This window comes from Podarcis bocagei (assembly GCF_964188305.1).
Source record: "Podarcis bocagei genome assembly, chromosome: 2".
NCBI classification, from domain to species: Eukaryota; Metazoa; Chordata; class Lepidosauria; order Squamata; family Lacertidae; genus Podarcis; species Podarcis bocagei.
In genome coordinates, this window is record NC_138126.1 from 105,062,299 (window position 1) to 105,085,860 (window position 23,562).

At 45.6% G+C, this 23,562-nt stretch overlaps 1 protein-coding gene across 1 annotated transcript; it reads right to left on the reverse strand.

Annotated features, from left to right (window-relative positions):
- Positions 1 to 7,569: 7,569 nt before the first annotated feature.
- On the reverse strand, positions 7,570 to 14,749 carry GPR142 (G protein-coupled receptor 142). Its single transcript, XM_081180949.1, has 4 exons — positions 14,707 to 14,749; positions 12,670 to 12,913; positions 10,923 to 11,069; positions 7,570 to 8,657 (listed from the first exon to the last, which is right to left on the reverse strand). The coding sequence occupies exons 3-4, from the start codon at positions 11,047 to 11,049 to the stop codon at positions 7,756 to 7,758; spliced, it is 1,029 nt and encodes a 342-aa protein (XP_081037075.1). The 5' UTR covers positions 11,050 to 11,069; positions 12,670 to 12,913; positions 14,707 to 14,749; the 3' UTR covers positions 7,570 to 7,755.
- Between the last annotated feature and the right edge of the window lie 8,813 nt (positions 14,750 to 23,562).

Consider the following 23,562-nt stretch of genomic DNA (forward strand, 5'->3'; position numbering starts at 1 on the left):
TTGTGCAATAAGAGCAGCCATTCCAAAATGCCCTCCGAGGCAGAGAGTTTTCTGATAAAGATGCTGTGTCCAGTATCGGAGATTTTCACAAAATGTCTCCATTTCCAGACCATCTGCCTCACAGGGCCTTTTGGGATGACGTCTTTAAAAAATGTACCGCCATCAGCTGCTCATTTGCTATGGGGAGAGCTAGACGTATCTTTTCCTCTGCAATTGTGTTTATATTGTTTTATTTATCTACTTGCATTGGTATGCTTTCGAACTGCTATTTTTTATTGTTTTATTTATTTCTATTTAAAATCCCGCTTTGTCGAGCCACCGCCTCTCAAAGCAACTAACAAATATGTATACGCAGTGCTTTTTTCTTATAAAATGTTTTGGGGTACTCTCATTTTGACTCCAAAAAAACACCATTTTATAGTTCCAATGGGGGAAAATAAATAGAGTAAATGGACAAAAGTACAAAGATTCACAAAATGTTTAGGGGTATGCATACCCCTGCGTCCCCCCCACGAAAGAAGCACTGTGTATATGATTGCACTCGCACCCACTCACTCATTTATTTAGTGCAGAGAGCAGTGATACAAATTCACAGGCCACGAATAAGCCTCTCATTGCCTGCAATCCTATATCAACTGAGCTAGGAGTAAAGGTAAAGGTACCCCTGCCTGTACAGGCCAGTCGTGTCCGACTCTTGGGTTGCGTGCTCATCTTGCTCATCTGGCGCCGTCCGAAGACACTTCCAGGTCACGTGGGCAGCGTGACGAAGCTGCAGCTGGCGAGCCAGCACCAGCGCAGCACACGGAAACGCCGTTTACCTTCCCGCTATAAAGCGGTTCCTATTTATCTACTTGCACTTAAGAGTGCTTTCAAACTGCTAGGTGGGCAGGAGCTGGGACCGAACGACGGGAGCTCACCCCGCCGCGGGGATTCGAACCGCCGACCATATGATCAGCAAGTCCTAGGCACTGAGGTTCTACCCACAGCGCCACCCGCGTCCCTCAAGCTAGGAGTAAGCCCTGTGAAATCAGTGGGACAGTGGGACTTCCGTCTGGGCAGACATGTACAGAACTGCCCTGTAAAGAGAACAGAGAAAATGCTGCTGAGAAAATGCAGTTTTCTCCCTCTTATCAAGGGCACTTGCAGTTTGCAGAACCACACACTTCCATCCAGTGTCTCTTGCTCCTGCAGCTATTGGCTACTTACCATGCTTCGTTTATGGATACTTATTGTTTTGCGCTACGTTACTGGTATCTCTAAAGCAAATATTAAAACCTGGGTGATACTTTTCTTAAATGGCCTGCTAGAAAGCATTTTGGTATCCCAAAGCTTTGCTCTGCTGCTAGTGGAATGTAAGATTATATAACATTTGTAAGTCAATGTGACAGATCCTGAAGCTGAGGCTCCAATACTTTGGCCACCTCATGAGAAGAGAAGACTCCCTGGAAAAGACCCTGATGTTGGGAAAGATGGAGGGCACAAGGAGAAAGGGACGACAGAGGACGGGATGGCTGGACAGTGTTCTCGAAGCTACCAACATGAGTTTGACCAAACTGTGGGAGGCACTGGAAGACAGGAGTGCCTGGCGTGCTCTGGTCCATGGGGTCACGAAGAGCCGGATGCGACTAAACAAGAAGTCGTCAATGTGAAATACAGTGGTACCTGGGGTTAAGTACTTAATTCGTTCCGGAGGTCCGTACTTAACCTGAAACTGTTCTTAACCTGAAGCACCACTTTAGCTAATGGGGCCTCCTGCTGCTGCTGCGCCGTTGGAGCGCAATTTCTGTTCTCATCCTGAAGCAAAGTTCTTAACCTGAGGTAGTATTTCTGGATTAGCAGAGTCTGTAACCTGAAGCGTATGTAACCCGAGGTACCACTGTAATAAAAAACTAAATACAAGCATGTGAATATGTTTCACTGACATGAGTGGAAGTGCTGAAGTAATCTTTGGAAAGATCCTTTCTCTCCAGTTCTAACACTCTGTTGTAACACAAATTATCTCTGAAAAAGGTTGTTTCTATTTTTAAAAAAGCAAAAAAAAAAAAAAAACAAACAAAAAAAAAAACAACAAGGGAGGGGGTAGCCTAAATGTTTCCCATAAAATGTAAGCTTTCTTTTCATTTTTTGTTTTTGTTTTTAAAAAACATTGCGTGATGGTGAAAGCACACCCAGCTAAAACCACAGGATCATAACTACACTGCTAGAAAGCACACCCAGCTAAAACCACAGGATCATAACTACACTGCTAGAAAAATTGACTCAGTTAGGAGCATTCAGCCATTTCTTCAGCTGAGCCTATTCACCAGGGACTGTGAGATCTAAGTCCCTTGACAATCAGGTGACTGACTGCATATTACAATTGTACATTCAAAGAAAGGCACACAAATCAGTACAGTACAATCCTTGCAGGCTTCTCTGTTGTTTATTTTCATTAAAGGTGTGATTAAGGACACAGCTACATTAGTAAAGAAAAAGCATTTTATATGCGCTATAACACTGTGGCACCAGAAGGCGCTGCAGAGTCCCGTCTTTTGCCAATGTGATTTCCCATTTTGAAGTTTACAACGTGTTTTCCTGAAACACATTTTTTTATTTGTCTAGATCCAGCCTAAGTTTTTACATCTATATTGAGCAGCCAGGCCCGAAGGAAACACCCTTAATGGGGAAAGTAGTTTCTATCCTGCTCTCCCCCTCTTAAAAAAACTGCAAATAAAAAACCCCTAGGGCTTGTGGAAAAAATGTCAAATGTCGTTAAAATCAGTATAGTTTTTCTCAAGTCTATTTCTATCTGCTCCTTTCTTGACCCTGTCTCTTCTGCCCTCTTGTGATGGGAGAGAGAATATTGACTGGTGATGTTTAATGTGTATTTAAAAAACCCAAGCATTTTAAGGGTGCTTCCAGGTAGGGACTTTGTATCTCAAATGGGCTGTTCAGATCCAGTTTTTTGTTTTGTTTTTATAATGTGTGCATGATTAGCATTGTATCTTCCACATATACTGGTCTGATTCAGCTACACTTCAATATGTGGTTGGAAACCGCTACCTTGAAATGTGCATGTGGAAGGCGATTAATAAGCATCATCATCATCATCAACAAGGGATACCCTCTCCTTTTTGAGTATCCCTGGTATGGGAAAGTCCAGATTGAGGGAGGGGAAAGTGTGGCAAGACCCTGAAGTGGTCCAGACCTAAGTTTATCGCCTCAGTGAGAAGACTGGGCCATGCTGGGATATAAGGAGGATTCACAGTGTCTTTGAGGGACACGTGTGGCGCTGTGGGTTAAACCACTGAGCCTAGGACTTGCTGATCAGAAGGTCGGCGGTTCGAATCCCCGCGAGGGGGTGAGCTCCTGTTGCTCGGTCCCTGCTCCTGCCAACCTAGGAGTTCGAAAGCACGTCAAAGTACAAGTAGATAAATAGGTACCGCTCCGGCGGGAAGGTAAACGGCGTTTCCGTGCGCTGCTCTGGTTCGCCAGAAGCGGCTTAGTCATGGTGGCTGGAAGCTGTACGCCGGCTCCCTCGGCCAGTAAAGCGAGAATAGCGTCACAACCCCAGAGCCGGCCACGACTGGACCTAACGGTCAGGGGTCCCTTTACCTTTTTACAGTGTCTTCAGCTAAGCCATCAGTCAAGCACCTTCAACCTGTGGTGGAAACGCCTTTGAATGGACCACATACATTTGTGTTTCTGCTTTGCACATCCATATACAAACGTGTGTGAATGTATATGTGTGTGTGTGTCTATATATATATGTATATACACACACAGATGTGATGTTTGGGGCTGAAATGAATGCCTCTTGTGTGAGAGCGCATGAGCTGATGATGAGCATGGCAGGATACAGCCAGTTTTTCTCCCAGGCAGTGTTACAGCCTCCAGCGACTTGGGATGCAGCCAGGTTTGAGAAGCACTCAGGACTGGTGTGAAAGGAGCTTTTCAGAGAGGGAGAGAAACCCACCCAAAGGCAAATATTATGGGAGCAAAAAGCAAGGGGGTGGGGTGCGAGGAGAAGCGTGCCTGTAATCTTGAAAACGTGGAATGGATTTTGCAGGCTCGGGCATTGACTGAGCTCATTGCTCACCTTTCAGCTCCCTGGTTTTCCCCTCTGGTCAGATGCTGAGTTCTGTCTCCAGAATAAAAAAATGCTGTGTCTTGGTTCTGGACCAGGCTGGTATGAAAAAGGGATAAAGTAGAATGGGGAGTTTTACTGGGCTCCAAATACCACCCACCCAGCCCAGAAACTGACAGCACTTCTGTGGCGGGGGTATCACATTATTTAACTCTTTTACCATGCAATATTTTGTCACTGGGGAAATGTAATCCTGCCCCATTTCCCCCATACAGCATCAGCTAGGAGTGTTGGGCCGATTATGGGTGGTATTCAACTAAGCAATACCTATAGCAGACCTTTTGAAATGTATGAACATGACTAATTCATTTCTTTTTGTAAAACTTAGTTGAATGCCATCCTATATCAAATTTTATTAAATGGTCACAGACCAGATTAACTCGTACAGCTAGGCAGCGAAGCATAACACCGGAAAAAACAAAGGACAATTTCAATACAGATTAGGCCATAACAACAATTTGAAATTTGACAACATACATAAAATTAAGTATTTGCCTTCGCCTGCATATTGACATTGGAAAGCTCTTGTTTCCTGCGCCTAATAGCGGCTACACAAAATTTGGCCACATTGATCGTAATTTCAGGAACCTTATCTTCTACCAAGGCTCTCATACGTTGGAGTTCTGGTTCATTTTTAAGCTTTTGTAGAACTGGGGCAATAAAGGTCAAACGTAGATCCTCGTAGTAACTACAGTGCAGCAATACATGCAGACTTGTTTCCACTTCCGATGAGCCACATGGGCAAACACGTGACTCATATGGTTTGCCCTCATATCTGCCTAGCAGCAGGGCAGAGGGCAGAACGTTAAATCTGGCCAGGGTAAAGGAGTGTCTGTACTTAGGTATTTGTAAATCAGCCAAATAATTTGTGGGTGAGAACCCTCTCCCAAAGTCTCTAATTATGGCATGTTTATCCATTTTGCCCATATGACATTGCAGCTCTATGTCCCTAATGCGTTGGAGCACTTGACTTCTGGCTCTCTCATATCCTGCCGCTATCAAGATCTGCGGGGAGAATCCCAAGCTTCTTATCTTTTCAAACAGGGAAGCTTTCCAGGTGGAATGAAAGGTGTCTAAGAGTGTTAAAGGAGCCAAACCGGCCAGGGAAAAAATAAGTTTTAACCAGTAGTGTATCTTTAGAATCCACAGCCGCGCATTAACGGGTGGTTGTCCAACTTCTAAGCGGACAGCTATATTAGATATATCCTATATCTGTGTAGGTTCCGTGACCCGCCATTGGGTAGGATCTGTGACAACATTAGTGCTGAGCAACAAAACCGAGGATATTTGCAAGTCCTCAACATAAAAGGAAGGGTTGCAGGTGGTGCTGTGGGGTAAACCACAGAGCCTAGGACTTGCTGATCAGAAGGTTGGCGGTTCGAATCCCTGCGACAGGGTGAGCTCCCATTGCTCGGTCCCTGCTCCTGCCAACCTAGCAGTTCGAAAGCACGCCAAAGTGCAAGTAGATAAATAGATACCACTCCGGTGGGAAGGTAAACGGCGTTTCTGTGTGCTGCTCTGGTTCGCCAGAAGCGGCTTAGTCATGCTGGCCACATGACCCAGAAGCTGTACGCCGGCTCCCTCGGCCCATAGAGCGAGATGAGCGGCGCAACCCCAGAGTCGCCCACGACTGGACCTAATGGTCAGGGGCCCCTTCACCTTTATAGCATAAAAGGAGGACGAATTACTCCCTCTTCCCAGCCAAACAAACCTGAGCCAAGATAGAAGAGTTATGTCAGGATGAAGCCATGTTTTTATTCATTGGATGAAATTCGTTACCTTTCAGAGTTTCTTTAAAGGCTCTCAGGGCAGCCGAGGTGGCAGCTAGTTATTCCCCTTATTCCTCATCACAATCCTGTGAGGTAGGTAAGGGCTGAGGGACAGTGACTGGTTCAGTGGCCTTTGTGGGGATTTGAACCCGTGTTCGAGATCAACGGACTGGCTACTTGTGACACCAAACCGGCACACAGGGCAGCAGCTTAAAATATCCCCGTGTGGTACCTCTTACTGTGTGTGTGGAGAGACAATCAGAGCAAACGGAAGGCTGATCCATACTGTTGTTTAATGTGGATAGTAAAGTTTCTGTGCCTCCATTAGTTCTCTGTTTTTTCAAACCCTCTCCTTTTTGAGTATCCCTGGTATGGGAAAGTCCAGATTGAGGGAGGGGAAAGTGTGGCAAGGCAGTGATTTGGAGGAGAATGCGAAATGGACAATGGAAAAATAGTACTACTACTACTAATAATAATAATAATTTTATTATTTATATTCCACCCATCTGACTGGGTTGCCCCAGCCACTCTGGGTAGCTCCCAACAGAATATTAAAAACACAGTAAAACATCAAATATTAAAAATATCCCGGCCTTCATATGTCTTCTAAAAGTCAGATAGTTGTTTATTTCCTAAACATCTGATGGGAGGGCACCACTACTGAGAAGGCCCTCTGCCTGGTTCCCTGTAACCTCTCCTCGCAGTGAGGGAACCGCCAGAAGGCCCTCGGTGCTGGATCTCAGTGTCCAGGCTGAACGATGAGGGTGGAGATGTTCCTTCAGGTATACTGGGCAGAAGCCGTTTAGGGCTTTAAAGGTCAGTACCAATTGTGCTCAGAAATTTAATGGTAGACAATGAAGATCCTTTAGGGCCGGTGTTATATGGTCTTGGCGGCCACTCCCAGTCACCAGTCTAGCTTCCACATTTCGGATTAGTTGTAGTTTCTGAGTCACCTTCAAAGGTAGCCCCACAAAGAGTGCATTGCAGTAGTTCAAGTGGGAGATAACTAGAGCGTGTACCACTCTGACAAGATGGGACGTAGGCAGGTAAGGTCTCAGCCGCAGTACCATATGGAGCTGGTAGACAGTCGCTCTGGACTCAGAATTGACCTGTGTGGAGGTACAGGAAGCTTGCGATCCACAATAAACAACAGTATAGATGAGCCCTGAGTGGCTCCTAGTTGCCTCCTTCCTTTGATTTTTGTCATGGGAGCATGTTGACTCGTGGTGTGGTCAAAAGCAGCAATGACCTGTCCTCTTACATCCCATTAGTTGGGATATTACAGATGACCAGCTCCCCATGTGGATATATGCACACTGTGGAAACGCTCCTACTTTGTAAATGGTTACAGTGGTACCTCGGGATGCGAACGGGATCCTTTCTGGAGCCCCGTTCGCACCCAGAAGCAAACGTAACTAGCGATGGCATGTCTGCGCACGCACGCGTCGCTTTTCACCACTTCTGCACATGCGCGTGACGTCATTTGGGCGTCTGTGCATGTGTGAGCGGTGAAACCCGGAAGTAACGTGCTCCGTTACTTCCGGGTTGCCGCGGAGTGCAACTCAAACGCGCTCAACATGAAGCATATTGACTGTATCTCTCTGCACATGAAATCTCTCTCTCTCTCTCTCTCTCTCTCTCTCTCTCTCTCTCTCTCTCTCTCTTTCTCACGCACACCCTATCTCCATGCACAGATACACAGAATACATATATGCAAACATACATATATAGATAGCCATGCACACATATGCATCCATGTCTAGTAGACCCTCCTGTGTTGTTGTCTAATGCTCTAGATTCAGAGTCATGCCAGGACGCCAAGCCTATCTGTCCCAGTGAGCTGTTGGGCTGTGGAAACTTTCAGCAATGTTGGAGCTGGTTGCAGAAGGGAGATGCTCCTCCTAGAATGGTCCCATCTAAGACCCCCAGGGGTTTCAGGGCCGGATCCGAGGGGCCATTCTTCCTTGGCGATTGGGTGCATGGGAGCTGGATAGACGCCAGCACTTCACAGACAGTGCGCCGGAAAGTCTTGCTGACAAAGCAGTAGAGGAAGAAGTTGAGGGAGGTGTTGAGCATGGCCACCATGTTGGCAACGTCCATTGCGAGGTGGACTTCCCAGTTCTGTCTGACGGAGGCCACGTAGAGGTGGTAGATCATGACAATGGTCCGTGGAGCCCAGAGGATGATGAAGACGGTGGTGACAGCCAGCAGTATGGCTGTGGTCTTGCTGAGGCGCCGGTGGGGCCAGCCCGAGTGCTTGAGCTTGTAGATGATCACAGAATTTGTCACCAGGAAAATACTACAGGGGATGAAGTAGATGAGGAAGCAGTGAAGCCATTTCAGGATCTTGTCCATGGTGGTGGGTGGGTAGGCATCATGCCAAACATCCAGCCACCCGTAGAAGGGGATTCCGGTGGCCAACGATATTGCAAAGACGGTGCCAATGATCTTCCGGGTGCGCCCTGGGTAAGACACAGCCCTGTACTGCAGCGGGTGGCAGAGGGCCACGTAACGGTCCACAGTGAGCAGGACAGTCACCCAGATGGAGGCATGGTTGGCTGTGAACTGCAGCACATTGATGGTGAGGGTGAAGGCGCCTGGAACCTCGCGGCCCAAGATGGCCGCCTGCACAATGAAGCCCGCAAAGACGACAAAGACCTGGGTCATAATGTCGGATGCCGTGAGGGCTAGGAGGTACCAGTAGGAGGACTTCTTGGTGCGGGCAGCCAGGCGGGTCAGCGCAACGGCAGCCAAAATGTTCACTGAAACGAGGAAGAGAGGCAAGCGAGTAAGAATAGGTGGGAGATCGTCACAGAAAACAACAACAACAGCAGCAGCAACAACAACCACAAGCAAGGCACAGGAACATAACCAATAGCTTCCATCTGCAAATCCACTTGATTCAAAACTCAGTTTTACAAATTAAAAAAAAGAGAAATGGAAATGTGGTGGTAGTTCCAAACAGAATGACTCTGCTAAAGACAGGCAGTGTGGCTGTCGGGAAGCCCTGGGTTCAAAATCCCCACTCAGCCATGAAACCCATTGGGTGACCTTTTGCGCATTCCTTCCCCAGCTTTCCTCAATGTGTCCAATGTCTCTCCAGGCCATAACTCAGTAGCAGAGCATCTGCTTTGCAAGCTGAAGCTCCCATGTTCCATCCCTGGCGACTCGATCAAGGGTGGGGAATGTCCTCTGTTGGAAACCCAGGAGAGGCATTGCCAGTCGAAGTGGACCACACTAAGCTGCCAGATGGACCAGTGGTCTAACTCAGTATAAGGCAACTTTCTCTGTTAAGCAGTGGAGGTCCCTATCCCATCGAGATCCAAAGTCTTCTTATTTATGTTGGGGAAGCATGCGTACCTCAATTTGGGCCTGGCTCTGAACCTTCTCCCCTCCACAGTACAAATCAGATTCTCCTTCATACCCCCTGATTCTCTTTCAGGGCCTCCGGTCTACTTTTCCCCAGCACAGATTCACAGAGCTTCACTAGCATGTCCTGGCTTGTCTTATCTACATGAGCTCATGGCTCCCTCTAGTGATTGGCTCTAAAAAACAATACTCTGCTTTACATAAGGGGACCATCTATTTGTCCTAAATAAGCTTTCCTTTCCCAAGCCAATCGCTTATATATATATTTTCTTCATTTCCTGAAGGTATGTCACAGCAAGCTGCAATTTTTTTTAGCTCAAAAAATGTGTCCCCTTTACAACACAGGGGGTGGGAAATGTCCTATTGATGCAGTTGGGCACAGACAAAGAGATGGGTCTCTTGTGAGTTGTGCCTTGGCAAAGTATCCCAAAGTTTGAGAATTAAGTGACATTCATGCAGATTATAATTTAGAATTTCAGAGAACTTGGTGCCATCAACGAACACCCCCACTTTGTGCAGCATAAAAGAAATCCCCACCAATTCTCACTGTAGCAAGGCTGTTACACCGTGGTTGAGTTTTGGCACAACATCCCAATTTGCTATCTATATTTATTTCCAACCACTGGCACAACTTTTTAAAAAAATTATTTGCATTGAAATGGGTTTTTAAAATTTATTTGCATTGAATTGGGTTTCATTCTCATTACAACGTCCCATTTTTTTTACTTAATGAATTCTGTGAGAACTCGGCACTCCTCTATTTACAAAGCTTAGTAGCATTTATGACTTCTGCTCATATAGGACATTTCATAACCATTTTCCATTTCCTGCTTTCCAATATGGTGTGTGAATGCTGCTAACAGATAACTGCTGGGTCACTATAAATGAACCTCGCTGCATTTGATTAAAAAGGTTTCTTATTTTGTAAACAAGGGGTAAATTAATCCACACCAAGCAGCAATGTATCAACAAACCCTCACTTGGAAAAAAATGCCTTTTTAAAATTTGTTGCTTTGTTCCCTTTCTGCTCTCTCATCACATGACCCCTTGGCTTTGCATCGTTCTGAACTCCCTAAGGTTATCGTGATCATTGTCAGATTTTGTTTGCAAATCATTTATGCGAACACTTCTCTAAACTATTTCCTAAAGCCCTTGCTATTTCCACACCCAAATTTCCCCACTTTCTCTCACCCCAGAGCTCATGATCCACATGGTCTCAGAATTTTATTCCCTTTTTGTTGATGGGTACCAGACACAGGTCCTTCTCAGTGGTGGCTCCACATCTTGCATCAGTGCATCTGTTTGGCCCCTTGGCATCAAAGTTTTAGGTTGCTTCCAAGAAGCATTTATATTATACCAGCTCTCTCTGTGATTCTGTTGTGGGCTTTTATTTGTTTCATTTTTTAAAAAAGTTGTTGTGATGTGTTTTTGATTATATCATTTCGATTTTTAAAAACATATTTTTATTTAATAAAAATAGAAAAACACATTTTTATTTCACTACATTTAAATTCCACTTTTCTTTCAAAGTAAAGTACTGCGAATTAAAAATTCCTTCACTCTGAATTGCTGCTACTCTTCCTCCTTGTTCTTTGTACCTCTTAAGCGTCTCCCAGACACACCTGCGGAGATGGCTTGCTTCTCATCCTTTTCCTTACCTGGCAGACCCACACACAGCAGGATGCCGTAATAGATGACAGCAGCAGTGCCAGCAAGACAAGGCGATTTCCCATCCCCATCTGGGTCCCTGGCATTGTTTGCCCATGTTGCATCGGTCATGTTCATCTTTCCTTAGTACCTTCCAGCTAGGAGGGAAGCAAAGGAGCAAATGGTGAAGAATACAGTCAACTCTTGGCCTGCATAATCCCAGTTTCCCACAAAGCGTGGGGCACTTTGATTGAAATTCTCCCTTCGCTAAGCACAGGGCGAAAAACAACAGTACAAGCAGAGAGATCGATATAGCATTGGTTGCAGCAGCTCTTGGCAACTGTTGATTATGTTTTAACCTCCTGGTGTACTCTGTGCATCCCTAGATTGTGGCAGACCACCCTGATCGGTATCAATATATAAACGGAGGCTCTCTTGCTTGGCCTGCTGCTAGCAGTCTTGTTCAAGGCGAAAACATATGGAGAGGTACGAGCTGGATGCCTCTTCTCTCCCCCAACCCAGGTATGATCAGCCGCTGACTTCTGTTTCCTGAAGATTATCAGCTGGCTACAGGTTTTTGAGGGACGCCGGTGGTGCTGTACTCCAGCTCCCTCGGCCAATAAAGCGAGATGAGTGCCGCAACCCCAGAGTCGGTCATGACTGGACCTAATGGTCAGGGGTCCCTTTACCCTTTACCTTTACAGGTTTTTGAGAAATGCCACGACAGCCACTTCCCACCTTCCCGTCCAAAAGGAATGAAGGGTGCCATCTAGACATGTAAAACGAAGTGGTAGAAGGGGGCACACAAACACACAAGTGTGTGAAATCACACGACAGAACCCAAGGCCAGTGGATTGCTGAAGCCTCAGAGACAGGAGTGGGTCCAATGATTTACGCACCTGCAAAGATGCCCAATTAGGGTGTGGGCAGCAAGTGATCGTTAAATAGAAGGAAGTTAAAATGAGGGATCCGCTTAGTAAACCCCCCTGAGACAGAAGCTAAGTAGAGGTATATTTGGTTGAAACGGTAGGCATAAAGTCACACAGACGGACAGCATCATCATGAATAACGGACACACACACACACACACACACACACACACACACACACACCTTTATAATGGGTGCTGATAACTTATTCCAACCTTTCCTAGTTATCTGGACCCTTCCATACAGACTGAAGGTGTAAATAGGTGAATAAACCATACAGTGGTACCTCAGGTTACATACACTTCAGGTTACAGACGCTTCAGGTTACAGACTCCGCTAACCCAGAAATAGTACCTCGGGTTAAGAACTTTGCTTCAGGATGAGAACAGAAATCGTGCGGCGGCAGCAGGAGGCCCCATTAGCTAAAGTAGTGCTTCAGGTTAAGAACAGTTTCAGGTTAAGAACGGACCTCCGGAACCAATTAAGTACTTAACCCGAGGTACCACTGTATTTCTTAAAGCTAAGACAGTCTCTGCCATGTCTCAATCCTTCAATGGAACCCAGATCCTGGGTGAGTGCCTGGAACCCCCTGGAGTCTTGCAGAGAGTGGGGGTGGCACCCAGCTTTTGTAACAATATGCTGGAATCTCCTGTCCGTCTGTCCCTTGGGTCTCATGGAACTGAGCAAGGTAACATCACACCTCGGGTTAATTCCAGGGCACGGGTCCCCTTACCCCCTTGTCGATCATGCCACTCTGCTCAACCCACATTACTAGAAAGGCAGATGTTTGCAGTGCCGTCCAGCAAATGGATGCTGGTGGGAATCTTACCTTGATGCCTGTGCTGCAGAAACTGGTCCCCTGTCTTGTATTTGCTCTGGCTTCTTCTCCCTGATCAGATGGTTCAGCGGTGCATCTCCTCCTCCTCCTCCTCCTCCTCCTCTGTGCACCAAACCTGTGAGCCTGCTCTTGAGAGCCAGCGCTGAGAGGCAAATTGTGAAATAGGCTGAGCGAGCGGCCAGAGACTCTGAAAGAGGGAGGAGCAGCAGCAGGTGTGTGCTTGATGCAGACAAACCTGGAATGAGTGGAGAGTGTAAGTGAGCAGGCGTAGCACAGATGGAGTGGCCACAGGGCATTTTTTGTCACGCTCCTGTTACATGGTATAAACTACATGTGGGAAGAAACAGAGGCTCAGATCTGAGTGTTGAATGCAAAATATGTGGGCAGCCCATGTCAGATGAGCAAGGTACAAATAATAAAATTATTATGTGTAGCAAATGCCTGTCAATTGCTATTCCTGGGATGCTGAGCCCATTTAAAATCACATACGCCTTTGGAAGATTTGTTGTGGTGCCGGGGGATCAAAACTCAATCTTACCAACTGTGGGAGAAATGGCTAATACAACCTGGTTGTCTTTTAAACATATCTACTCTAATATGCTGATTGAACCACTACCAAGGACCTAGCAGTTAGCAAGTGATTATACTACCTAAAATGTCTGAAACATTCATCTTAAAGCAGCAGAGGAGTGTATAAGGGTACATAGCACATTAAGGTACAAGCAATGAAAGCCACTATTTCTGGGGACTGCGAACAACATACAGTGGTACCTCGGGTTACATACACTTCAGGTTACATACGCTTCAGATTACAGACTCCACTAACCCAGAAATAGTACCTCGGGTTAAGAACTTTGCTTCAGGATAAGAACAGAAATCGTGTTCCAGTGGCGCGGCAGCAGCAGGAGGCCCCATTAGCTAAAGTGGTGCTTTAGGTTAAGAACAGTTTCAGGTTAAAAACAGACCTCCAGAACGAATTAAGTACTTAACCCGAGGTACCACTCTAATTAGATACATGGCAACTATCAGGGCTGATAGAAATGCAGACATATTTCTAGGTATTGTTGGAAGCAAGAAAAGAAAAACACTGTTGATTACCAACACTCATTAGGTTTTTAGTTGTCAGAATGCTTAGAAGCAAAGAGCCACAAGAAATAGCATTTGGCTTGATCCATCCCTCCATACTGAATTAGGGGCAAAATAGAAATTTTTTAAGGAAACACTAAATCGGTATACTTCTTCAAGTGACTCAGAAGATCCTTGCAAGTTGACTTGCATATGACAACAAAAATTAAATGCACCCCGGAATAAACAGTGTATATTGATAGGACGGATGTAAAATGGAAGATGGTTGCAGTTACAATGCCAATGGATTAGCAGCAAGACTGTTGGCATTTGTTTGGCCAGCACCTGCTTTGGTTGACAAAACCATACATTTTTCTTGGCTAAAGTGATACAGCCTTGCTGGCTCAAGGACTCAGTGGCACAGAGTCAACACTGCAACTAAGAAGCATCCTCAGCAGGGATATACAAACAAGCAATCAAATGACATAAAAAAGCAGAGGTCCTGGTCCAAGCTGACCTCATGACTGCAACGTCCAGCCTAATTTCGGAGCTTTTTTATTTTTATTTGTGTCCCTGCTTTGTGTAGCCTCTTGCCTGATGAAGAGTTCTGGAGAACTCAAAAGCTTGCCACAGTTTTGTGGCATTTGGGTGTGTCGTAATGAAGGCATTGCCCATGAATGTTAGAATCAAAGTACAATTTTAAACCATTCATTTGATGAAAGACACAAGTCAAGGCTCTTTTGATCTGAGGAGACCAGATTCAAAGACCAGATCAAGTCTATTTGCATATGACTAGCAGTTATGTGCTAGGAGACGGGATTGGGTGATCTTAGGCATGGGTCTATGCCCATCACGTGAGCAACTAAACAAGAAAGGAGGTTGGTGGTGGTGGAATAAATCTTATAGGCATGACAAGTTCCTAAAACCAACAGACTTCCAGTATTGTTTTGGACAGCCAAATACCTTCCAGTTGACATTCAGCTGGGGTTCCCTGGGTGAATTAGCTCATCAACAACAAAGAGATCAGCAGGAAAAAGCAAGAGAACCTGTACGTCTCTTGTACCCAGAGTGGTGCAAATACTTGGGTTTGGGAGCTTTGTAGCCTGAAAAGATGGGAATATGGTAGTGGGAGAAATTGGGATCAAATCTCCTATAATCACAGAAAGAAAGAAAAAAAGGTTTGTTGAAGTAATTCTCCTCCCCCACCCTTTTCATCTTCCACATTTGTCCTGCCTTGTTTCAGAATAGCAAAATATGATCAAGTTTTGGAACAACAGGAAGCCTCTGGGTTTCCCACTGCCTTCCAACATGGTGGATGTAAATGCAAGAGCCCGAGGGGGTGGCACAACCCCATGAAATTCATTTAATACAGCTCATTTGCTCAGTTCCACAGGCAACAGGGTTTAACAGGAGGTCAAGGAAAGTTACAGGATTCATTAGTATTGTAACACCTCGGTCAACTTTAGCAACCGGAACTTAATCAGTAACAAACTACGATGTCTCTAAGATTTCTTAAAAGAACTGGTGAGAGCAGCACAGTGACTTTCTCTAACCACCGATTTAAGAAGCAGACCGTTCTTTTAGTTGGCTTGATTACAAAGTTTTAGAAAAGCATTCTGAAGAGGGGGAAATGTAATTCACAAAACTGGCTGGTCAGTGTACAGGATTTTGCCCTTTCAAGCCAGATGATCAATGTTTTGGGATGCTTCTCACATAGTTAAAGGTAAAGGTAAAGGGACCCCTGACCATTAGGTCCAGTCGTGGCCGACTCTGGGGTTGCGGCGCTCATCTCGCTTTATTGGCCGAGGGAGCCGGCGTTCAGCTTCTGGGTCATGTGGCCAGCATGACTAAGCCACTTCTGGTGAACCAGAGCAGCGCACAGAAATGCCGTTTACCTTCCCACCGGAGTGGTACCTATTTATCTACTTGCACTTTGACGTGCTTTTGAACTGCTAGGTGGGCAGGAGCTGGGACCGAGCAATGGGAGCTCACCTCGTCACGGGGATTCAAACCGCTGACCTTCTGATTGGCAAGTCCTAGGCTCTGTGGTTTAACCCACAGCGCCACCCGCGTCCCATTCTCACATAGTTAGCTGTACTTAAATCCACTAGAATCACAAAGGTGGATTGTAACTATGCTTGTCCTTCCCAAAGACCCATCTCTGTGAGAAGAAAGATGTCTCCTTTCACTTCTCAAGCACAGCCACAGAGGGGAACTGTGCTTGGACAGGATGGTTGTATTTGCGTATTAGGTTTCTTTTAAAGATGTTGTTGAGACACTGGTTTCTTCATTTTTGTGAGCTGGATTTTATTGTTTGAATTTTATAGATTTGTGAGCCATGTTTTTGGCTGAAAGGCAGCACAGGATTAAACTCTGCCCTATCTTTTCTGCCATTGGGTCTAAATTTTTAGACCCAGCTCTTGAGGGGAAAAGCTTTCGAACTGCTAGGTTGGCAGGAGCAGGGACCGAGCAATGGGAGCTCACCCCATCACGGGGATTCGAACCGCTGACCTTCTGATTGGCAAGTCCTAGGCTCTGTGGTTTAACCCACAGCGCCACCGGGTAAAAGTAAAGGACCCCTGGATGGGTAAATCCAGTCAAAGGCAACTAAGGGGTTGTGACGCTCATCTCATTTTCAGGCCAAGGAAGCCGGCGTTGGTCCACTGACAGCTTTCTGGGTCATGTGGCCAGCATGACTAAACCACTTCTGGTGCAACGGGACACTGTGATGGAAACCAGAGTGCATGGACACCCTGTTTACCTTCCCACCGCAGTGGTACCTGTTATCTACTTGCACTGGCATGCTTTCAAACTGCTAGGTTGGCAGGAGCTGGAACAGAGCAACAGGAGCTCACCCCATCATGGGGATTCAAACCGCTGCAATCTTCTGATTAGCAAGCCCAAGAGGCTCAGAAGTAAGTCCCAAGGAGTTCAGTGCAACATGCTCCCGGGAAAGTAGTGGCTATAGGACCTCCACTGCTGAACTAGAACCATGGACCTCATGAAGCAGGACTCTTTTCCTGTGTCCTTAAGAACTACAGCCTAAGCCCCCAGCTGACCAGGACACTCAGTGACAATGGCTGAGTTGGAGAGGGGTCCTGTTTCTGGCCATAGCCCCTTCTGGCCACTGTGCTTGCTGAGTATTGCCTTGTGTAAATATCACTAGGTGTTTAGCAGTGAACTGATGGACTGATAGATGGCAAGCTTTGCACTTGCCATCTCAAAGTAAACAGAAGCTGCCGCTCAGTGCGGGAAGGCTGGAAAACCACCGGCAATGAAAGAAATACCCCACCCTCTCAATTCCTGCCCCTCCCTCCCTGCTCTCTCTCTCTCTCCCCCCACCGCACACCTGCAAGCTCAGGTAAAGAGGTTTCTTTGGGTGCCTGTGGGAAACAGACAGTTGGAATCATAATGCAGCACCCAGAGCAATATTTTTAGATGCCTCGTGACTGATGATTGTGCAAAGAGGAGGCACAGCAAATAAAAACAGAATAAACCCATTGATATTTTGTGGATGTCGGTGCACCCATTTGTCTAGACATCCTGTTAATTTGCTGGGCTGTGTAACTATGACTGTGCAGAAAAAGTTTAATCTTTCAGCGGAGAATATTCTATCGAGTGATATACCTACTGTAAGGAAATTAACAATGGGACAACAAAAATGGACCCTACGCGCCCCAAATGGTGGACAAGAGATTGATTTTGATGAATTGGAAGAATAAAGATATGACACAGCGGGTGGCGCTGTGGGTTAAACCACAGAGCCTAGGACTTGCCGATCAGAGGGTCGGCGGTTCAAATCCCCACGACGGGGTGAGCTCCCGTTGCTCGGTCCCTGCTCCTGCCAACCTAGCACTTTGAAAGCACGTCAAAGTGCAAGTAGATAAATAGGTACCGCTCCAGCGGGAAGGTAAACAGCGTTTCCGTGCGCTGCTCTGGTTTGCCAGAAGCGGCTTAGTCATGCTGGCCACATGACCCGGAAGCTGTACGCCGGCTCCCTCGGCCAATAAAGCGAGATGAGCGCCGCAACCCCAGAGTCGGTCACGACTGGACCTAATGGTCAGGGGTCCCTTTACCTTTACCCTTTAACCAATGCATTGACAGCAGGACATCACTCGCAACCTATGAACAGACTGCTAGCATTGGAAGATGGACCATAAATGTAGCACAGATCCTGTAGCAAGAAAAGTCAGCGGCTTTGACTGAAGCAATCGGAAGACCATCGGCTGAGTCATTCACTCTTCTGTGCAAATGAATCACCTCACGTAAATCATTTTCAAGACAATTTGCCTCTGACGCTTAGCGCTCACAGGTGGAGAATGGCAACATCAGCATACGGAGGAAAAGTGCTAAGCAGTTAGTTCATGGGTAGGCAAACTAAGGCCCGGGGGCCGGATCCAGCCCAATTGCCTTCTAAATCTGGCCCGTGGACGGTCCGGGAATCAGCGTGTTTTTACATGAGTGTCCTTTTATTTAAAATGCATCTCTGCGTTATTTGTGAGGCATAGGAATTCGTTCATCCCCCCCCCTCCAAAATATAGTCCGGCCCCTCACAAGGTCTGAGGGACAGTGGACGACCCCCTGCTGAAAGTTAGCTGATCCCTGAGCTAGTTGCATATAACTGCCCACCTCAGAAAGAGGGCCAATAGAGAGAAGCTTCTAGAAGCAGACATTCTGAACAGGAAGCAGTTGGCTGTGTGAAAACAGCTCAGCTTGGCTCCCGCTTGCCTGAACAAAGTCTTTTTTTAAAAAACCCAATAAAAAACAAAAAACTTTTTTACAAGTATTTTGTATCAGTTATTCATCATATATATTCCCAGTGATGGTCCTGATGAGTCTTGCCCTTTGCAGGATCTCACCCACAGGAAGCACACCTATTCCTGCCAGCCACCGCTAATTGTCCAAGGCCCTAGCACTGTTCCTTCCCTTACCGCTTAGCTTCCCCATCCATCCATCCACCCATCCATTCATTCCCTCTCTCCCTCCCTCCTTTCTCCTTTATGGCTGCCTGCGTTGCCTCAGCAAGCTGTTGTTTTTCACGCTGGCGGTTAAATGAGCCATTGGCAGATGGCCTGTCAAACAATTAACCTACCAAATGGCAGGCAGTGCCGAGCACCATCGCGGATACTAATCCAAGAATCCATATTTGCCCAGTTTGGCAGCCTTACTTAGCGGTAGATAGTGGTGCGTTCAGGGTCACAGTGCAGCCGTTCTTTGCACCTAAAAAGGCCAAGAGGTGACTTTGCTTTTTGTCCCCGTATCTTTCTGAAATCACATCTCTATCTTCTCAGTTCAGAACACTCGGCTCCTTTCCAGGGGAGTCACTACCCCCCCCCCACACAAAATATTGTCTACACTAGGAAACTTGTTCCTATGCAGAGTAGATGGATAATGGATTTCAAGCCTCAGTATGGCATACTAGAAAGGGGCAATTTTATTACAAAGGAAGACAGATTTGAAGGAGGATTGTTCTACCTGCTGTAGCAGACCCTCCAAGGGTCCCTGTTTAACAGAGACACAACCAGATTTACTGAAGATGCCCCGGTTTCTGATTTGATAATGCAGTGCCCCATTTTTCCTTAGGGTGTCTCTATTTTCATTGGAGAAAAGTCAGAGGGTATAGTAGGATGTCCCCAGTTTCATTGGAGAAATGTTGGAGGGCATGGCGTTATGTGACCTCGAGCCAAGGGGTCACATAACCTTTCGAAGACATCTGAAGGCAGCTCTGCATAGGGAAGGTTTTTTTAAATGTTTAATGTTTCTTCTTCTTAATAATAATAATAATAATAATAATAATAATAATAATAATAAGAGTTTGGATTTGATACCCCGCTTTATCACTACCTGAAGGAGTCTCAAAGCGGCTAACAATCTCCTTTCCCTTCCTCCCCCACACCAAACACTTTGTGAGGTGAGTGGGGCTGAGAGACTTCAGAGAAGTGTGACTGGCCCAAGGTCACCCAGCAGCTGCATGTGGAGGAGCGGAGACACGAACCCGGTTCACCAGATTACGAGTCTACCACTCTTAACCACTATTTATACCCCACCCTCCCTGGCCATAGCTAACACCAGTAAAATTACAAATATATATATACAATTTAAAATACAGATTAAAATATAATTTAAAATGCAGCCTCATTTTAATAGTAGCCCATAGCTCAAAACCATAAGGGGAGGGAAACATAAGGGTCAGACTGAGTCCAAACCAAAGGCCAGGCCTTATGTTTTTATATGTGTTGTAAGCCTCCCAGAATGGCTGGGGCAGCCCAGTCAGATGGATGGGCTATAAATAACACTATTGTTATTGTTACCGTAGTCGTCATCATCGTATTGAACAGGACATCCCTATTTTATTGAAGAAATGTTGGAGAGTATGCTTTGGCCCAGGAGAAAGAGGTGCCTCTTTTTTCATTTGACATGGCATCATTGCTCTTGGCACTCAGGAGTGCTCCTTCCTGTTTTCACCTACTAAGATTGCATAGTGATGGTGCCACACTAGAGGGAAAAGATGCCCTTTTAGAAGTAAGCAGATGGAGTTGGGGAGCTCCTCTCACCATTGCAGCAAAGGACTGGGAGGAGAGGTGGGCGGGAAGCTGTGTTTTTCCACCCATTGCCACATGTGGCTAGAGGGTATATGGTCACACTGTTAGGCTAAATACAAAGGAATGGGAGGGGAGTCATGTCACTCACCGCTAGTGATGTTGCAGGCGCTGCATAACAGAGACCGATGACACTTCCACAATCACATTTGACCCATTTAATTTATATATTTTTAAACTGTTGCTATATCTGTGTTGTCCCTGTTATACCTAATTGCATATTCAAATGTATCCCTATCGTGTTTTATGACTTCCTTGATATTGTATGTGGGCTGGAACTGGTCCGTGACCGAAATAATAAAATTCATTCACTTGACCCACTGTAGCAAGGGGATGTGATTGGCTACTTCCGGGTTGGCACCTCCAGCAATGGCGGAGCTCCTCCGATCGGGAGGAACTTGCTCCGTGAAAAGCAGGGTCTGACCGCCACGGTGAAAGCGGAGACCCATAGAAATCACAGGCGGGAGAAGCCTGTGAACCTGGGATTCGGCTGGCACCCTTTGCGCCTCCCCTACTCGCAGAGAAACCCTGTTTTGGGGATCTGGAGCGACATGGGGTGAGCGGTGCGGTGCTTTGAATCAACCGCTTCTTTCACGGAGTGAAGCCGCATTGCTGTTGCCGGAGAGCGCTGACTTTTTCCTGTGGACAATTGGATTTTAAACGACTACCCGTGAGTAGAACGGAGAATTGGATCTTGAAACACTTTAATTTGGCGCCGAAGCGGGAAGGCTCTAAACAGGAAGTCCGCCTCCCGTTTTTGTAAATAGATTGAAGCAAAGACGTTACAAGCTAAAGTCTTTGAAAGCTTTTGATAAAGGATTAGATTCCCACCGGACAAAAATATATAACCCCTCTTGGAAGCAGGAGAAGAGGGGGGAAGTTTTGGATCTAGTGTGCCTGCAGAAGAGAGTGAAAATCAAATTGCCACTGCTCTGAACCTGGAAAAGGGCTGCCAGATGATGTTCGGGGAATGTTTATTGACAGAACGGATTTGACAGCTAGCTAAAATAAGAAAGGTACTGTTTCCATTGTCCTCTTCTGCGTTTAAAAATGGAGGAAAAAGTAACCGAAAATTGAAACTATTGTTATTTGCTTGAGTCGCGCTTGAAAGAATTGATACAAATGGAAACTGTTTCCCTCTAGAGGGAGCATGTGAAACTGTTACAGGAGTGCAACAGGGAGATCTCCAGCTGCAAGATAAGATTCTGAAAACTAGGGTCTGACCTTGGATCATTCAAAATGTTGATAGGAGAAGCTATTGTGACTGTATTATACAAGATAAACTACTCGCTGGAACAGCTCCATAAAAAGACAGATGACACGATCTCTAAAATTGACAACTTGGAACAGAACGTGATTAATTTGAGTCAAAAAGTGAGTGTCAATACAGAAACAATTCAGGATTCGGTACAGGAACATATCTTGGTTGAACAAATGGTGGAGGAAAAGGAGAAAGCTGATGATGTGAAACCAAAAGTAGTACAAGCGGGATCCTTAATTTCTCAGAAGCAAATTGAGGATTATAAATTGAGGTCTTTCATGACTGAATCTAGCAAAAGTTAAATTTTGAGGTTAGGATCCCAGCTTGGATTGAAGAAGGAAAGTTGGAAAGAACCCTCTATCCAGGGATTGACTGACTTTTGGGACATGGACCTGGGTTTGGAGGAGCATGAAGTTTTGGGGGTCGCTAGAATTGGAGGAATCCTGAAATACGTTCTGAAACACTCTATGGACTTTATTTTTAACTTTGGAAATTTGGCTGAACTGTCCAGAAGGAACAAAAGTATTGCTAGGCTGGAGTTTTCCCGAGATTTGCTCCTGAGCATCAGAGAATATGAAGAAGACCTGCAGAAGGGACTTGGAAGAGATTTAAGAGCCTCGGATATAAGAACACCAGGTTGATGGATTATATGGAACTGACGGAAAGGACTGGCAGAATCCGAAGCCAGGGAAAGGAGATAGTGGAAGATTATTGGAGAATTTAAAGTGTCTGTTTAGAAATTTTGTTAAAGTAATGACTGTTAGAAAAATGGTGGAATTATATTTTATGGATTTAGTAGAAATGCTATAAGAAGTTGGGTGTATATAAGTAATTTACCTTTAATGGGAAATAAGGTTAAAGAATATGTTATTTATAATATGACAGAAAATAGAGAAAGATGGAAAGGATTTGCTGAAACAAGTACTAGAAGTGGGATACAAGAAGGGAGGTGTGAGGAAGTCGGGGAAACAAGGGAATGAAGGACAGAGTATGGGAAAGGAGGGATGTTTTTAAATTGTTTTTGTCTTGCTTTGTTTATGTGTTTAGTTTAATGGGTTTAGGGTGGGTTTGTATTGTTTATATATTGTATTGTTTTTGTTTTTCTTTTTTCTTGAGTTTTTTTCTTTTTTCTTTTTTGTCTTTTCCCTCTTTCTTCTACTTTTTTGTAACTCTTAAAAGCAATAAATATTATTTTTTAAAAAAGCAAGGGGATGTGATCGCTTGCTTGGGTGTGGGTGGGGAATCATCTAATTTTCATCAACAATAAATGTTTTAGTTTGAGGGTTGGGGAAATGTGATACCCTTCCCAAGGGAATGGAACTTTGGAGAAGACACCTATAATCCCTGCTACAAATGCATTTTAACATGTTATTCTCACAAATCTGTGCGTTTTTATGCACACACACCCTTCAAATGTTCACATCATTTGGTTGCAGAACTGCATCACAACATTTGGAGAGGTGCGAATTTCAAAGGATGGACGGTGTTTCGGAAGAGGCAAATTATGTAGGCTTGCGTTCAATCTGAACTGAGCTGAGTTTCTCCTCCCTCTCTAGCAAAGGCTGGCACTGGTCACGAGCTATTGGCATGCCCAGTGCTGAGACACAGGTCAAGGGCTCTTCCACCCCTCCCACTGCGAGACACAATAGAAGCTTTGCATTGCCAGTTTGAAGAGTGGACACTGTTATCAAGACGGGGGAGTGAACTTTAGGGGAGAAGAGTTCTTCCTTTAATGCACTCCTGCACCTCGCCATGCAAGAGAATGAAATGAAATGAAATCGCTCAGGCAGTGGGCCTCTCTCTCTCTCTCTCTCTCTCTCTCTCTCTCTCTCTCTCTCTCTCTCTCTCTCTCTCTCCATAGGCGTTTTCTATCTGAAATGAACAGGGGCAGTGGATTGAAAAGGCTGGACCTGCAGCCTATTCATGTGGCCACCAGGAGACACTCTTAGTCAAGAAACG

Coding starts and splice junctions, on each gene's coding strand:
- GPR142 (XM_081180949.1), bottom strand. CDS start 11,049: ATGAACATGACCGATGCAACATGGGCAAACAATGCCAGGGACCCAGAT. Junction 8,658..10,922: donor GCTGTGTGTGGGTCTGCCAG/GTAAGGAAAAGG, acceptor TCCTCGTTTCAG/TGAACATTTTGGCTGCCGTT.